An 18394-nucleotide genomic window follows, 5' to 3' on the forward strand; every position below is an offset into this window, starting at 1 on the left:
GCATGCCTAGATATTTTCCCATTCACAGTCTTGGAATGCCATTTTAATGGGATACTATATAGGAAAAGAGTTTGCTCCTGTGATCAAAAGTCTATTGAGCATCTATCCCACATCACATTTCAATGTACAAGATACGAGGCTGAACATAATAGATTTTTGTGGACGATAATATCATGCTTCCCAGGAAGGTCAGTTCAAGAGAAATTAGTTATATTATTGACAGAGACAAATTCATTACCCTTCAAATGGCAAGATTTGCTGCTGCCATTAGGAAGGATAAAAAGATGATAGGGCATGCTGACCATAGTATGTCTGACCTGTGACTGCTTCACTCTGAGTCAATTGTTATTTGTTATCTTTTATTTGTCTCTAGATTGTATGGTCTTACTTTTAGATATACAATTTTAATGATGAATTTGTATTTTAATACTAATTGGAAAATGTTTAGTTTTAAAATTTTTGCATATTTTTTTCTTTTTAAATTTTATTGTGGTGGAATCTTCATCTTATTCTATATTGTTATGACTTTTTTTTTTTGCTAATGCAATAAAGACTGACTGATTGATAGTGGAACCTCTCCAACAGGAAAAAAGTGTAAGATGCCAGTATTTTGCCTGCTCCTGATGCAATTTTGAAAGATTGTTGCATTAAGGCCCATAGTGTTAATTTTCATTTGTAACAAATATCTTTGATTTTATTCTGAATATAGCACATGTCAATTATGTGTTTAAATAAATGGGAAAATGGCACAACAGAGTTCATTGTTTGTGGATCGTCACGATTTTGCACTAAATAGATTTTTTAAAACTATACTATGGCCAGCTCTCATTTTTCTTCAGTATTTCACCATTTAATAAAGAAATCATGTGAGCATGTTATATGGTCAATTTCCTCTCGCTCAATGGATTTAATAAACCTTTTCTTCCTTTATAAGCTGTTGTTATTTTTTTTACTTAATGTTTGTGATTGTTCACTCTTCTCTTGCACATCTGTTAATATTTATTCAGGTTTCTGTGGATACTGCCCATGGCTATATTCCCCGTGCAATAGATATGAGTAATGTTACCCTCTCCAGAGAGTTGCATGTAAGTTATAGCACAGCCAATGTGATGCATATAGAACATTAAGACAACTTTTGTTTCTTTGTCAATTTTTGTATAATGTAGTATTCATGCTTGTCTCTGGTAGCTGTTTACCCAGATGTCTGATTTTAAAACACATATTTCAAGTCCAGGCTTCAGGTATATATGTAGGAGAGCTGTGTCTGCTGTAGTCAGGAATGTAGTGAGTCACATATATACAGGGCTGGGGGTTTTGTGCTTGCTTATTTCAACAACCATTTTGTTAATGGAAATATTTTAGTTTACTCTACTGGTCTCTCAGCATTTTGTAATTTACCATGCAAAGTATGTTGGGTTGGATCCAACTCTTCATGAACAGAAAGGGTGGCTCTTCCTTATCTTCCCATTCCCATAGTAGTCCATTGTGCAATATTAAAAGCATCTTCTGAGTGTCACGGGCACTTCTGAACAAAATGCCATGCGTAGTTGTGGCTGTAGAAAGAAAAGGAATTGGGTGAAATTAACCCCTTCCTCTTATGTAAGTGAAGTAAGTTTCTGCTATTCAGAGTGGAAGACCAAGATCAGCAGGATTCCTTAGCAGCCCCTCCACATGCTGGATAAAATATTGTGTAGAGAGTCCCCCAAACCTTAGCAGAGGCTTTGGAGTCTGCTTCTGTGAACTCTTTCCATTTGGCAGTGATAATATCTAATTTATAATGTTTACGATTATGTCTTGAAGCTAGTTTTTTTAAGGATATGTAAATTAGTGTATCAACAAGAGAGCTTTTAAAAAGAAAATCTTATTTACATCATTATTCTTGGTTAGTCTTCACTAAAAAGGTAAAGGTAGTCCCCTGTGCAAGCACCAGTCGTTTTTGACTCTGGGGTGACGTTGCTTTCACAGTGTTTTCACAGCAGACTTTTTACGGGGTGGTTTGCTATTGCCTTCCCCAGTCATCTACACTTTCCCCCCAGCAAGCTGGGTACTCATTTTACCGACCTCGGAAGGATGGAAGGCTGAGTCAACCTGGAGCCAGCTACCTGAACCAGCTTCCGCTGGAATGGAACTCAGGTCATGAGCAGAGGGCTCCGACTGCAGTACTACAGCTTTACCACTCTGCGCCACGTCTTCACTAACGCAACTTAAAAACTCAATTTAAAATTTAAAAATGTAAAACTAGCTTCATGCAAGGTTAGCTGTAATGATGCAATTACGGTATATTTGGTTGGACCCAAACCTCCTACAGTAAAGAAGGGGTCCAATTATTCTGCAGTTTCTCTCCCCCACTACAGATGGTCATATTGTTTTCTCTGCTTTCCTGAAGATTCTCTGACCTCCATGGCTAGTGTTTTGGAGTGGCAGTGGGAAGGTGAAGGTTGGGAAATTTTTAACTATATCCACAGTAGTTTGGAGCCAACCCATTTTTCTTTTCTTAAGGCTATGGCTGAAATGATGGCTGAAAACTATCACAACATATGGGCAAAGAAAAAGAAAATGGAGCTTGAAGCAAAAGGTAAATCATCTGTTTGGTTACATCTTTATAAAAATATTGATGATTAGCTTGGATTATGAACAAATAGTAGTCATTGCACAACAGCATTAGGCCTGAAAAGAGAAAAAAAATCAGTACCTATCAGAAAGTTCGTTAGTACTTGACAGAGAAGCCCACAGTATAGAAATGTGAGAAATTTGAATTACATAATAGCTATGTGACAACCTAATAACTATAGCTTGTCAGATTGGGAGGTTTCATTCCTATTAGTTAGTATGAAAAGAAGATAATAGAAAATGTGAAATGAGAGTTAAAATCACAGAATATGTAGTTAAGCATTGCCTGTTTTAGCAATGAGGAGGTGGTGATGTGCTGTGAAGTGTATTTCTATATAAAATTAAATCTCATTTTTTAGTTTTAATTTTCCTTTTTTGGGGAAAAGTTTTTGCAAATGTTCAATTTCTTCTATTTGTGAACAAAAGAAATCTGAACCATAGACAAGTGCAATTGTAATTGTGGCTTAGGGATGCCAGTTCCCAGATGGGGGCAAGGAGTCCCAGATTTCATGGGCTCCTGCCTGCCACCAGCCAGCTAGCCGGGGGGGGGGGGCGGGGAAGGACCCCCCCCTCCAAGCCTCACCTGAGTGACTACCCATAGCCACCCCTTTCCCTCCCCTCCTGTGAGATTTAAAGGCCCCTCCAGCTGATTGGTAGGAGCATGTGCCCCCATATCAGCTGGAGGGCCCTTTAAATCTTGTAGAAGGTGAGGAGAGGGGTGGCCACCAGCTGCATGCCTGAACTCCAAGTGCTGAATTCACTACTTGGAGTTCAGGCGTTGGGGCACCAGTGTCCCTGTTGCAAAAAAACATTTAAAGGGAAGGTTTTCTTTAAACATTTTTTCAAGCCAGTTCTAATGATGCCTTCCATGGGGTTGCATCACCAATGTGATGACATCACTTCTGCATGACATCATCATAAGAACATAAGAGAAGCCATGTTGGATCAGGTCAACGGCCCATCCAGTCCAACACTCTGTGTCACACAGTGGCAAAAATTTTTATATATACACACACACTGTGGCTAATAGCATAATAGCATTGGTGGGGTATTCATGCTGGGAACATCCCTGCCCACTCCAGGAATACCCCACCAAAGACCCCCCTGGCAATCCTATTGTAGCTCATTTTCTAATCAGAGTAAAATTTATAGTAGATAGCCTGAACATAAGGATGAAAAAAAAAACCCTTCTGGCACCTACACAGAGACAGTGAAATTAATGACAAAGTTTTTTTTTTGTGAGGAATAAAGAAAACATCTGGGATGAATGAATTAGTGAACTGAAGCAATTAAAATGGTACCAAGCATTCAATAAAGTCCCCAATATTAGCAAGCCCACTACAAGGAGCCAGTGATGGTTACCAGCCTCCAGGTGGTCTAAAGCAACTAAAACACTTTGTATAACTAGGTTCAAAATTTGTATCTATATATTAAATCTCAACCTGCCCCTTGTGTTCCCCCTATGCCCCCCTTATTTCCAAAGATAGGGGGCACATGGAAGGTTGAGAGTTTCCTGCACACCTGGGGCACTCCCCAGGTTTGCAGAAAAATCTGATTTAAAAAAAAATACATTGGGGTGTTAAATCTCCCCCAAATGAAAATTGTTGTCTGCGCATGGCAGCTCTTGGCAGCCCACCTCCCCATGGCCAGCTGGATGCCCCAGGAGTTGCCACCAACATGGAGTCTTTCCCACAGCCAGAAGGATGCCCCAGGAGCTGCCACGTAGTCCTTCCCTTGGCCAGCAAAACACCCCAGGAGCTACCATTACTGGTTCCCTCCCATGGCCTCCCTGCAGCTAGCAGGATGTCCTGGGAACTGCCATTTCTGTGTCCCTCTCACGGCCTCCCTGTGGCCAGCAGGATGCCACTGGAGCTGCAGCTGGAGTCTTTGCCATTGCCAGATCCCTCCCAGATAACCAACCCCACCCCCCACAGCTAGAAGGATGTCACTGAAGTCATGGCAGAAAAGCTTCTCTGTGCCCAGAGAGAAAACACTGAAGCTTCATGAGGGGAGTCCTGCTCTGTCCAACCCTTTCTGGCCAGGGGCTCCTGATCCACCAAGAGCTGACACTCTGCCTCCCAGAGGGAAAGAGAAAGGAGGAGAGATTGCCTTGAGGGAGAGAGAAAAAGGGAGAGAAAGACAAAGAGAGAGAGAGAGAAAGACAAAGAAAGCAAAATTGGCAGGGGGAGACAGAAAAGATAAGAAAAGGTATTGGCTTGGCAGGGGGAGGAGAACAGAATAGAGTTGCCAAGTCCAATTCAAGAAATATCTGGAGACTTTGGGGGTGGACCCAGAAGCAAGGTTGTGACAAGCATAATTGAACTCCAAAGGGAGTTCTGACCATCACATTTAAAGAGACCACACACCTTTTAAATGCCTTCCCTCCATTGGAAATAATGGATAGGGGTACCTTCTTTCGAGGCTCATAGAACTGGAACCTCTGGTCCAATCCTTTTGAAATTTGGAGGGTATTTTGGGGAGAGGCACTGGATGCGATGCTAAAAATTTGGCATCTCTACCTTAAAAAACAGAGCCCCAGATACCCACAAAGCAATTCTCTATTATACCCTGTGGGAATCGGTCTCCATAAGGAAAAGTGGAAAAGTAGAGTGCCCAGCAGACATTTCCCTCCCCCCCTGCTTTCTGATGACCCTGAATAGGGGGGGAGGGCCTCCAAACCAGGGGATCCCCTGCCCCCACCTGGGGATTGGCAACCATAGAACAGAAAGAGAAAGAGAGAAAAACAGATAGAGACATAGAAGTATAGACATATTTTGTGTGTCAACTGGCATGCTGCATCTCACAACATGAGGGATAATCCAGGGCAAGCACAAATTTGATTTGAGGACTGATTCTATCTCTAGTTACAGGCCCAAGAGGCTTAAGTCAAAAGAAAAGGTTATTCAATTTAAACACCTAGGAAGAATGGAGGGGAAAAGGTGAGTAGTCAGATATGCTATCTGACTGGTCAAAGGGTGTCAAGGGTAGTTGATTGTCTTGCTAATACTTCCAAATTAAAAAAAAAAAAAAAAACAGGCCAAATCTGTGGGTGATGGTGTTATAGATTAGCAGATGACACATCATTTTGATTTTCAATTTCAAATAGTTCATACTGGATCATAAAATTTATAATGGGCAGTTCTAATGTGCAGAAGATTCTTTACTTCACCAGTGCTGATGCCATGAAGCTCTTTTCTGGTTAGCGCCACAGAGATTACTAAATGAGAGGCCGTGTTTAATTACAATTTAAGCAAGTTACTGGGTTTGGTTTCTCTCCTCAGTAAGCTGGTTAGATTATGTGCAGTCCTGCTTTTTCTCCTGGCTCTTTTGTTTTTGTTGTGGTAATGAGCTATATATAGCTTGTTTACTGACCTATGCCAAGGCAGGGTGACAAGAAGTATATGCTGTTTCAAGATGGAGAATGAAAATCTGGCTACAGATTTCTCTCTTCTCGTTATTACCTCATGACAGTGCACAGATTTAAGACCATTTTATCTTTCATTGAGAACAGGAATTGTTTCATCCTTCATTTCCTTGATCTTGAACACAATTTAATTTAAAATTCTATACTTCATTGTTTTTGCCTTTGAATATAAATTTACTAAATTTATTCATATATTCCAAATGTGTAAGCAATAATAATACAGATACTTCAGAGTTAGAAATCCTGTGCTGTTATGTGCAACATATCCTTTCTCTGCCCTTCTGTTTTACTACCTTGTCATTTTCTTCATTTATAATAGTGGGAGGAGGAAACCATCCCTTACTTGTTCCTTATGATACACTGACAGCTAAAGAAAAGGCCAAGGACAGAGAGAAAGCACAGGATATTCTTAAATTTCTACAAATCAATGGATATGTTGTCTCCAGGTAAATTCCTGGCATTACTGTACTTCTATAAAAATGAATAAAACATTTGGAGCATTGTGTTTAATATAAAAGAAACTATAAGTGACAATATTTTGCAAAATAATGCTTTTCTTTCACTGAATATATAAGAATCATGTAGTTAATCTGAGAGTAACTTTATTTATATGTGTCTTCTTGAGCCTCCCTAAAACACTTGTTTGCACCACACAAGCAATTTATTTTTGTGTGAAAAATGATGGTTTTTATAAAATATATAAGATTAAGGCAACTGGAGTATAGCTGTTTTAAAAGTCCATTGTTTGGATGGAGTAAATGTCGGGGCTTGGTACAAAAAACGAGTAGAGCAATATAGTTCTAAACCATCATGGTTCTGAAACATTACGCTAAATCAAAGACAAAACACACACAAAACAAATATGACCAGGAATAACAAAGGTAGAATAAAACACAGTTTGCCTGTCACCATGTCCTTTGGCCTTGGATCCATGGGCAGGAAAATGAAGCTCAAAGAAAACAGCTGGCTATATAGACTTTAGGGATTTTCAGAACCTTTGCAAAAGCATAACATTATTCATTAGTTCACTGTACTGTTAAAAAAGAAAAAGTGGAACTACATAGCAACAATGGGACAGGCAACTGGGTTGTGGAAAGTGGGCATGTCAATTCTTTATATTTTGGGCAATAATGAAATAAGCCTTGAAGGGACAAGCAGGGACCTAATTGGAAGACAGTTCTGATTACCCCTCTAATACTTGATTTTGCTTCATTAAGCAAGTCTCAGATTCCCACAGATCAATTTGCCATTATACCCTATGGCAGGGGTGTCAAACTCATTTATTATGAGGGCTGGATCTGACATAAATGAGACCTTATTGTGCCGGGCCATGTCGGGCCAGGCCATGTGTGTACCTATTTAAGATTAGGTAGCAGAGACATAAACTTTATAAAGGATACAGACAAACACAATTATACATATATATAAAACTTAAAACATGCTTAAAACATTAGGACTCTTTAGTCTTAAAGGTACTTTCTTTGTATTTCTCTCATGGGATCCAGGGAACTGGGCAAAGAAAGCTGTGGCTCTTTCCTTCCTTCCCCAGGGGACCAGGAAGGAGAGGAGTCTCAGCCAATAGAAGGAAGAGAGGCTTGGCTCAGTAGCTCTGCTGTGTGATTGAGAGAGCCTGGAAAAACAAGTTCTGCCTTCCCCCCTACCTCCCCAAGGGAAAAGCCTCAACCAATGGAAAAAATAGAGGTTTTGCTCTGTAGCTCCTGTATGATTGAGCAAGCCTTGCAAAGCAAGCTGTGATGCAGAAGGAAGCAAGATAGAGGGAGAAGGAAGCAGATGACAACCAGCTGCTCACGGGCCTTATAGGAGCTCTCCAGGGGGCCTGATTCGGTTCCCAGGTTGTATGTTTGACATCCCTGCCCCCAACTGGGGATTGGCAACCCTAGGTGGTTTCCACATGGGGACAGACACATGTGTTTTTCCTATCGCCAGTGTGGGTGCTGATAAAGTGCAGCAATAATGGGGCTTCCTCATGGCAGGTTTTCCTGCAGTTTCTTGCTCCCAGCTCCTCAGAAGAGCCTACCCATCACCACTAACTTTCCTGGGCCACTAGGGCTTTTAAATTTTCTTTTTAAAATGGCACTAGAATAGTGTTATAGCATTATACCAACATATGTACCAGGTTTTCCAGCTTTCATTAAAAAATAAAATAGTAAGTCTACACCCTTCCATTGTGGAGATATACCTTTCCCCTTAAATTTCTGCAGTGGAAGGGGCTAGAGACTTTTTTTTTTTTTTAAAGAAAGCTGGGAATCTGGTACACACATTTGTATAACATTCTATCAGTGTAACAATATCTAGTGCTTGGGAGAGAAAATGGCTTCCATAGGGACAGGGAAAGTGGCTTCCATGGGGACATCCAGGCTTTATTTCAATTATTGCCAAAACATTGGCACAAACCGGGTTTGAGAAAGATTAGAGAAAAGCTATGGAAACTCCAGGAGGTGTAAGAATACATCACATTGCTGGGAGAACGTAGTGGAGGAAAACCTACATTCTAAAAGCATTTAACCAAGGACATAAGAACATAAGAGAATCCTTGTTGGATCAGGCCAATGGCCTGTCCAGTCCAACATACGGTGACCAAAAAACAGTCCAACATACAGTGACCAAAAAAACCAAGTGCCATCAGGAGGTCCAACAGTGGGGCCAGGATACTAGAAGCCCTCCCACTGTTGTCCCTCCCAAGCACTAAGAATACAGAGCATCACTGCCCCAGACAGAGAGTTCCAACAATACGCTGTGACTAATAACCGCTGATGAACCTCAGCTCCATATTTTATCCAATCCTCTCTCGAAGCTGGCTATGCTTATAGCCACCACCACCTCCTGTGGCAGTGAATTCCATGTGTTAATCACCCTTTGGGTGAAGAAGTACTTCCTTTTATCAGTTCTAAACTGACTGCTCAGCAATTTCATTGAGCACTCAGGAGTTCTTGCATTGTGAGAAAGGGAAAAAAGTACTTATTTCTCTACTTTCTCCATCCCATGCATAATCTTGTAAACCTCTATCATGTCACCCCTCAATCGATGCTTCTCCAAGCTAAAGAGCCCCAAGCGTTTTAACCTTTTTTCATAGGGAAAATGTTCCAACCCTTTAATCATTCTAGTTGCCCTTTTCTGCACTTTGTCCAATGCTATAATATTTTTTTTGAGGTGCGGTACCAGAATTGTTCATAGTACTCCAAATGAGGCCGCACCATTGATTTATACAGGAGCATTATGATACTGACTTGTTTTCAATTCCCTTCCTATTAATTCCCAGCATAGTGTTGGCCTTTTTTATTGCAGTTGCACACCGTCTTGACATTTTCAGTGAGTTATCTACCATAACCCCAAGATCTCTTTCTTGGTCAGTCTCTGTCAGTTCACACTCAATAACTTATATTTATAGTTAGGATTTTTGGCCCAATGTGCATTACTTTGCACTTGGCTACGTTGAACCTCTTTTGCCATGTTGACGCCCACTTGCTCAGCCTCGACAAATCCCTTTGGAGTGCCTCACAATCGCAATTCAAGAAATCCTCACAATCACAAGCAGATTCAGCTTGTGGACAGGTAATTTATGTCAAAATTGCCCCCGTTTCCTTAATGTTCGCCCTGCTTGGCTCTAAAGCACATTAATCTTTTCTGCTTACCGTATTAAAGAATATTTGTGTCATGGACAAACCTCATTTAGCATGGGAAGATGCATCTTCATTGGAGGAGGAGGACAACCCATCCCCATCCCTGCCATGGCAGACCCTCCCTATGAATCTAGTGTCTCAGAGCCTCCCCTGCATTAGCACCAGTGCCACCCTCTCAGCCAGCAGAGTCCTCCAGCCAGGAGATTCCAGCATAGACCCACCCATGGCCACACCCACCATAGTCTCTTGAAGAACCCCAGGAGTAGAAACGTCATAGGGTAAGGGTTGAGGGTTAGACCAGGCTCAGGAGAACACTCTTAGCAGCCCTAGGCCTCTCCTTCACTGAGAGAATGCCAGGGAAAACCCCTAACTTATTGCAGGATCTGGCCCCTGTCAAGAGTCACTCCATCTTGTTCCTCTTGTCATGAGTATTCAATTGTACAATGCTATGCTGCGCTTCAATGCCATGCAGCGCTTGCTATGCCTTTGATAGAACTGTAACTTGTTGCTTATCTGGAGGGAGGATGGCATGTCTGGGAATTGGCTAGTTGCTAGGTAACCAAGGTCAAAGAGCTGAAGGAGATGCGAAGCATGAACTGATAGTGGGCACCTGTGGTGATGAGAGCTTAGCAAAAACCCCGTGCAAACCCCTCACTTTTGCTTGGCGCGCTTTGGCTTGAATTATAATGGACAGGGCAAAGGTTTATAACTTGGGGGAACTGACAGAGAGGTCAGTTCCGACAATGCTTGTGTATGTCCATGAAGCTGGTATAAAGATCTTGAACTTCAAATGTCTTTTCCTTGACTCTGGATCTGACATTTTGTCAGAACTCCCTTATCACCCTGGCCTAGTCTAACCCCAGACTCACAGCTGGTGAACAGGACCAGGCTACAGGGATTACTAAAACGGACGGTGAGGAAGAACGCAAGCCTGAAGGGCCGTGGGTTACCCCAGTCACCGTGACGGTGCGGAGGAAAAACTGGGGCTCCATGGATTTCTGGGAGAGTATTATCAGAGATCTGAGAGAGGACCCCTAGCAGCACCACCAACTTTCGGGGTAGCAATGCTCCTACCACCTGTGGGGGTTCCAGGGTGACGAAAGTCAAGCGGAGGACCCCTGGACTGGAGGGCCAGGGGATGCAACCACGGAGTGGATGCAAGAAGCTTTACATAAGCAAGTGATCCAGAGGGCGCATGACTCCAAACTGGAAGGGGCATTTGGGTCTCCATAGGAAATAATGGAGTGCCCAGCAGACATCCTCCCCCCTTGCACTTGAAGCACAACTTTGCTTTGACTCTCCGGTCGCGCTCCTCACGCAAAAGCTGTTCAGGGGCACGCTTGGGTAGATTGGGTCAGGGTGTCTTCTCCCAAGCTTCTTTTGCCCCCCCCCCTTGTTGCTTCTTATGGAGGGCAATCATCTTGTTACGATCCTCTATTTCGCAAGCTAGCTGGGTCCACCCGACCAGATCTCGTGGCTCCCCCAACTTCAGGGCCTCTCCATATATGTGAGAGTTGAGGCCTCTTTTGAATTGCTCGATCCTGGCCCCGTCGTCCCATCACTGAACTTTGGAATTCAGTGCCCTGAACTCGCTGAGGTACTCTTGGATCGATCCAGCGCCCTGCTTTAGGTCTTGTAGGGCTGCTATCGCATTAGTCTCCTGTAGAGGGTCTTCGATGCGGCGGCGTAGAGCCCTCAGGAGGTCCATGGCCGAGTTCAGCACAGGGGATCGCCTCTTGGATAGGGTGACATACCACTGGGCTGCCGGGCTCCAGGGGCAGCTGCCAATGTACACTACTCGCGACTGTTCCGTCGGGAAGTTATGGGTCCAGATGCTGAGGTGCCCTCGTACAGTTATAATGAAGTAGGCTAGTTCCAATGGGTCCCCATCAAATCTTGCATCACTTACTCAGGGGCCCCCTGGCACCGCCACCGGCTCCTCTGGCTCAGGTTGAGGTGGTGGCACTCGGTCGCCACCCACAGGTTGATTGCCTCCCGCAAAGGCTCCTCTCCCAGTAGGAATCAGCAGTCTCTCCCCCCCTTCAGGGGCCGGTTGCAGGGGGGGGTGCAGCTGCGATCTGCTCCCCCATCACTTGCACTTGCCGGGCGAGGTCCTGCATCTCTTGGATCATGAAGGTGTGCATGGCTTGCATTTCCTCCCGGAGTTGGGTGCTTTGAGTGGCTAAAGCTTCTTGCATCCACTCTATGGTTGCGTCCCCCGGCCCGCCAGTCTGGGGGTCCTCCCCTTGACTGGAGCCTTGGACTGCCTTCTGACCTTGCAATTGAATTATGTATTGGTCTCCAGATTGTACATGGTATTGTGTATAGAAAAGTGCCAAAAGACCATTTATTATTTTTATGGACAGCTTGGTCCATCGTCCGGCATCAGCGGGGCCTGTAGAGACCCTCCCCAACTCCCTTGGTGGGTGTGGTGAGTAGGGGGCTGGGCAGCAACAATCGGGGCATTGGGTGTTCTGGTTGAGGGCCTGCCCTCGGCTCTGGGAGCAGGGGCCGGTGGTTTGCCAAGTCCTGTCCAGAGTTGGCCGGGGCACTTATGTAAGTTATAGCACCTTTTTATTTTGCAAAAAAGGCACTGCATGCATTGATTAACATTTCTTAGTCTGTTTCTCTGTAGTTCTTAATTCCTCAAAGATTTTTCTCATTAATGTGAGAAACAACGTGACACAAAACTGAGAAGAGAAAGTAATTTGAAAAATAAAATTAATTAGATAGGGAATTAATATATTGATTTCTGACTGGGAATTTGGTGTAAATAACAAAGAACAAAGCACAAGGGTGAATAGATAATGTAAAAGATAATTATTTGACAATTTGGGAGTTTAGACAAAAATAGACTTTAAAAAATTGATTCTCAATTAGTGGGATTTTTTTTTTTAATTCCAGAGGTCTAAAAGATCTAGAATTAGACACACCTTCCATTGAGAAAAGATTTGCTTACAGTTTTCTTCAGCAGCTGATAAGATATGTAGATGAAGCCCATCAATATATTCTGGAGTTTGGTAAGCTATTTTAAATAACCTTTAAATATATAATATAAAATGTTGTCTTAGAATGAACTGCCACATTAACTGTCCCCAAGATCGGGGACAAAGGGTGGTGATAGGGGAGGAAGCATCCCAGAGACACTCTCTTAATTGTGGGGTGCCGCAGGGAGCAGTCCTATCCCCGATGCTATTTAATATCTATATGCGCCCCCTTGCCTAGATTGTCAGGAGGTATGGACTGGGTTGCCATCAATATGCGGATGACACCCAGCTCTACCTATTGATGGGTGGCCAGTCTGACTGTACCCTGGAAAATCTAGACCTGGCATTACAAGCCGTGGCTTCTTGGCTCAGACTGAGTCGGCTGAAATTGAATCCGACGAAGACGGAGGTTCTCTACCTGGGTCGGGGCGGTCCGGAAAGAGAGATCCAGCTGCCAGTACCCTTGACGGGGTACCACTGATACCGGTCCCTAAGGTCAAGAGTTTAGGCGTGCTTCTTGAGTCCTCCCTTACAATGGAGGCTCAGGTGGCAGCCACCGTTAGATCTGCCTTCTTTCATCTTCGGCAAGCGCGGCAGCTGGCCCCTTACCTGGAACGCAACGACTTAGCGATGGTAATCCATGCTACGGTCACCTCAAGAATAGATCACTGTAATGCTCTCTACATGGGGCTACCCCTGACGCTAACCCGGAGACTGCAACTGGTGCAGAACGCTGCGGCACGGCTGTTAATGGGGCTACCACGACGGAGCACATTCAGCCAGTGTTGAGAGAGCTGCACTGGTTGCCTGTTGTGTTCCGAGTTCGCTTCAAGGTGTTGGTACTAACCTTTAAAGCCCTCTATGGTCAGGGACCTGTCTATCTATGGGACCGCCTTTCCCCATATATCCCCCAAAGGGCACTGAGATCAGGGACAAAAAATCTGTTGTCTGCCCCTGGCCCAAAAGAAGCCAGGTTATGCATAACAAGATCTAGGGCTTTTTCGGTGGCAGCACCAGAACTTTGGAACACCCTCCCAGAAGCTATAAGGGCCCTGCGGGACTTGTCGGCGTTCCGCAGGGCCTGTAAGACTGAACTGTTTAAACAGGCTTTTGCGGTTTGATTGGAAAAGGGCTGCCACCAGGACATCCACAGAGTGCTGGCGATCATAGTCGGAAAGTCAATACCGCCTATATTGGATTGAAACAGCGCTAGAATGTTTTTAAAATTGATAAGTAAATTATGGTTTTATATGTTTTATTGAATTGAATTGTTTTTAAGATGTTGTAAGCCGCCCTGAGTCCGCTTGCGGAGAGGGCGGGATATAAATGTGAAGTAATAAATAAATAAATAATAAATAAACTGAAGTAAATGGGTGGGAGCTGAAAAGAGGCAGAAAAATCAAGAAAAACACTCCTCCCTTTTCTGCCAACAAAGCTACCAACCCCAGTGGCGAAATCAGGAGTGAGATTCACTTCCTGGCTGCAGCCCTGTGTTGTATGGATTCTGTCTACAGCAGGCCCCAATTCCCATCAGAGCTGGTGGGCAGAAAATCTAGTAGGAGTGCCTTCCTCTCATGGTTTGTAGGATCCAGCGGTGTTATTTTATATATACACTCACATTTGAGAGAAGCCTTATGTATATAAAAGCAGCCTGAATAGCCCAGTCTAGCCTGAGCTTGTCAGAGCTTGGAAAACCAAGTAGGATTAGGCATGGTTAGCATTTGGATGGGAGACCACCAAGGAGGACCAGGGCTGCTATGTAGAGGAGAGCAATAGCAGACCACCTCTGCTAATCCATTGCCTTGAAAACCCAGTCATCATGTCAGTTTCAGCTTGATTGCATAATAATAATTAACAGCAACAGCACTGCCAGCCTTCAGGTGGGGCCTGGGGATCTCCTGGAATTACACTTGATCTCTAGACTATAGAGATCAGTTCCCCTGGAGAAAATGGCTGCTTTGGAGGGTGAACTCTATGGCATTATACCTTACTCAGGTCCCTCCCTAGGCGCCATCTCCAAATTTCTACAGTTTTTCAAACTTGGAGTTAGCAACCCTATTATGTATATAAAACTCCTGGGATTTGAACCACTATTAATCCATACCAAAACAGACCCACTTTACTTAAACTAATCCTACAAAAGCTCAGTTCTATTGTTTTGCTGATAAGAAACAGGAATTCAGAGCACACTATAAATACATTAATGTTCAGTACAGGAAATGGATGAGAGATTCAGTTTAAGAAGACTATAGTAAAAGACACAAATTAAATTGGATCTTCAGCCCTTTTTCTTTTTTTTCACGCAGATGGTGGCAGCAGAGGCAAAGGAGAACAGTTTCCTTATGAGCAAGAAATTAAGTTCTTTGCTAAAGTAAAGTATATCATTCTATTCTTCTACAGCTATAAAATTTATCAATGTAGTGTTCCTATTGCCCACACAATCTGGTATCTTCACCACAGCACAGAAATCAGGAGTCAGCCATAGCAAAGTTCCAGACAACAACATGACAACCTATTGTCCTGTATCATGATAGACATACAGTGACATGGGATCCCTTCTCATGCATTTTATTCATAGTTCAGAGTAAGGGTGAGGTTCCTATGTTCATGGTTTTCCCATCAGACATACATGGCCCAGGTGGAGAAGGGCTATTAACATCCCAGAGGTTACTGCAGAGAATCCAAATAGCACTACATCCTCTAAGCTGTAGAGTCTTGTGAGCAAAAATTGTATTTTGTGAGCTACTGGTATTAAAGCTGCGAGCTACTTCATAAATTAGTTTGCCCTGGGTCCATTTTTCCTGAGCTAAGACAAAAATGTGAGTGCAAGAGGCTAAAAAACTGAGAGCTAGCTCACATGAACTCAGCTTAGAGTGAACACTGGAGAGGAGCCACTCACTGCCCCAGTTATGGAGATGATTGCACAGGTTCTCTAAAGAGGTGGCATAAAATTTTTCCAGACATATAAATGAGTTTTGACTATGGTATGGTTTGGCTGTGTCTCTTTCCTACCATTGCTGTTCATTATATGGGCACATATACCTGTACTTTATATCCTCCATGCAGAAGGACAGGATTATCTCCTAGATCTAATTTTGAGTTCAGTGGCACTTTTAACACAAACGTTTATTCAAGAAATGAACTTGGATCCTTTTTCAATCCTAAAATTGTTTTCCAATGCTATTCTGCTTTTATATTCTGCTTTCACTGTCACTGTGTAGCTAGATTTCTGTGCTGCACCCTTTTTTAGATGGTGCAGTATCTCTTTGTTTTTAAGCTGCAGAGCAAAGGCAAACACTGACATGTATTAGCAAGGAACATTTTCTTAGAAAATGAGCAAGCTAAAATTCCAGAATTAAGTCCTCAGATAATGTGTGCCTGTACACAAAAGCTCATACCTTGAATAAACTTTTGTTGGTCTTAAAGGTGTTGGTCTTAAACTCAAAATTTGTTCTATTGCTTCAGACCAACACGGTGGCCCACCTGGATCTAGGATTTTCTCCTGAATATTTAAAAAACTTAAAGAAAAGCATGGAGATAACTTGAATGTATGTTAACAAATTCATAGTGCCATTAAACTGTCATAAACTGAGTGACAAGAATGATGAGACAGCAGATCTTAAGATATTTCTGTTTCATATATTTATTCCAGGTTGTACTCCCTTTAATTGATCAGTATTTCAAAAATCATCGCCTGTATTTCCTATCTGCAGCAAGCCGGCCTCTCAGCAGTGGGGGGCATGCCTCTAACAAGGAGAAAGAAATGGTAACAAGGTAAAATACATTTTTAAATTAACTGATTATGAAAGATAGGCAGATTTGTGGCGATACCTAATCAAGGCAGAGAAAAAATTCACACTGACATGTTTATCTTACATCATCGTGTAAAGTAAATAGTGTGCACCATAGGCAGTAGTGACCATGTGATTTTGGAATTTACAGTCTTAGGGAAGGGAAAAGCTATATGTAGTCAGACTTATAGGTTGGACTTCAGAAAGGCAAACTTCGACAAACTTAGAACTATGCTGGATAAAATCCCATGGTTAGAAATACTTAGGAAGAAGGGGGTTCAAGAGAGGTGGGAATTTCTTAAAAGTGAAATACTGAAAGCACAATCACAGACAATTCCTATGAGAAGAAAAAACTGAAGAAGCCTAAAGAAATTGAGGTGGTTCCATAAGCAGATCTCTAAAGACTTGAGAAATAAAAAAGACTCCTTTAGGAACTGGAAGGAGGGCCTTATAACCAAGGATGAATATAAGCAAATCACCAGAAAAAGTTAGGAAAGCTAAAGCTCAGTATGAGCTTAGGTTGGACAAAGATGCTAAAAACAACAAAAAAGGGTTCTTTTCTTATGTTCAGAGTAAGAAAAAGAGCAAGGACATGGCAGGCCCATTGCAAGGGCAGGGAAGTGAAATTGTGGCATGTGATGAAGAGAGGGCGGAACTGCTCAATTGCTCTTTTTCCTCAGTCTTCTCTTCTGAGGGAAACAGTGCTCAGCATGGCAAAACCAGAACATATAATGAGGGTATGAAGTTCCAACCTAGCATCAGCATAGGGCTAGTACATAAAAACCTAGTTTCTTTAAATGAAACTAAGTCCTCAGGGCCAGATGAACTGCATCCTAGGGTTCTAAAAGAGCTTGCGGATGTAATTTCTGAGCCTCGGCTATTATTTTTGAGAATTCTTGGAGAATAGGAGAGGTGCTGGAAGATTGAGGTGGATGAATATTGTCCTCATTTTCAAGAAAGGGAAAAAGGAGGATCTGGGTAACTACCAACCCATCAGCTTGACGTCTATCCCTGGAAAAGTTTTAGAACAAATCATCAAACAGTCAGTCCTGGAACATTTAGAAAGGATGGCTGTGATCACTAAGAGCCAGCATGGGTTTCTCAAGAACAAGTCATGTCAGACTAACCTGATCTCTTTTTTTTTGAGAAAGTGACTACCTTGCTGGATTAGGGAAATGCTGAAGACATAGTTTATCTTGATTTCAGTAAGGCTTTTGATAAGGTTCCACATACTTTCCTTGTTGACAAGTTGGTGAAATGTGGTTTGGATCCTGTTACTGTTAGGTAGATCTGTAACTGGTTGACAGATCGCACCCAAAGAGTGCTTGTGAATGGTTCCTCATCCTCTTGGAGAGGAGTGACAAGTGGAGTGCCTCAAGGATCTGTCCTGGGACCTGTTTTGTTCAACATCTTTAGCAATGATTTGGATGAAGGAATAGAGGGAATGCTTATTAAATTTGCAGATGATACTAAATTGGGAGGGGTGAGGTTGCCGTGATCATAGCTCTCTTTATTCAATAAAACATAGTAACGGCTGAACTATAAGACTGACTAAACTGGGCCAGTGGAGCCAACTATACACAGCCCTGGGTTCCTGTGCTAGGATGCCATTGGATCGTTTGAACCAGCAGGGGGCTTCTGGTTAAACCAGGGCAGCAGGGATTTGGATCCTACTGCCCATTGTTCTAGAGTCCCCAAGTGCAGTCCTTTGGGTTCCAATGAGTCAGGCAGGAACACTGGTAAAGAACATTCACATAAGTCCACATACACAACAGGTTGCAAATACAGTAGAAGACAGAAACAGGATCCAAGATGGAAAACTGGGCTAAAACCAATAAAATGAATTTTAACAGAGATAAATGTAAAGTTCTACATTTAGGTAGGAAAAATCCAATGCATAGCTATGGGATGAGGGAGGCTTGTCTTAGCAGTAGTATGTGT

General features: G+C 42.8%; 1 protein-coding gene across 4 annotated transcripts in view; it reads left to right on the forward strand.

Moving 5' to 3' along the window:
• The window catches only part of RYR2 (ryanodine receptor 2), a 757628-nt gene that overhangs the window by 532345 nt on the left and 206889 nt on the right, over positions 1-18394 (forward strand). For all 4 annotated transcript variants that reach the window (XM_060243352.1, XM_060243324.1, XM_060243334.1 and 1 more), the window contains 6 exons: positions 1008-1085; positions 2500-2575; positions 6354-6480; positions 12580-12695; positions 14969-15033; positions 16315-16436. In XM_060243352.1, the coding sequence (XP_060099335.1) occupies positions 1008-1085; positions 2500-2575; positions 6354-6480; positions 12580-12695; positions 14969-15033; positions 16315-16436 (584 nt within the window). The remainder of the gene's footprint in view (positions 1-1007; positions 1086-2499; positions 2576-6353; positions 6481-12579; positions 12696-14968; positions 15034-16314; positions 16437-18394) is intronic.

The sequence above is a fragment of the Heteronotia binoei genome, chromosome 1 (assembly GCF_032191835.1).
Source record: "Heteronotia binoei isolate CCM8104 ecotype False Entrance Well chromosome 1, APGP_CSIRO_Hbin_v1, whole genome shotgun sequence".
Taxonomy (NCBI): domain Eukaryota; kingdom Metazoa; phylum Chordata; class Lepidosauria; order Squamata; family Gekkonidae; genus Heteronotia; species Heteronotia binoei.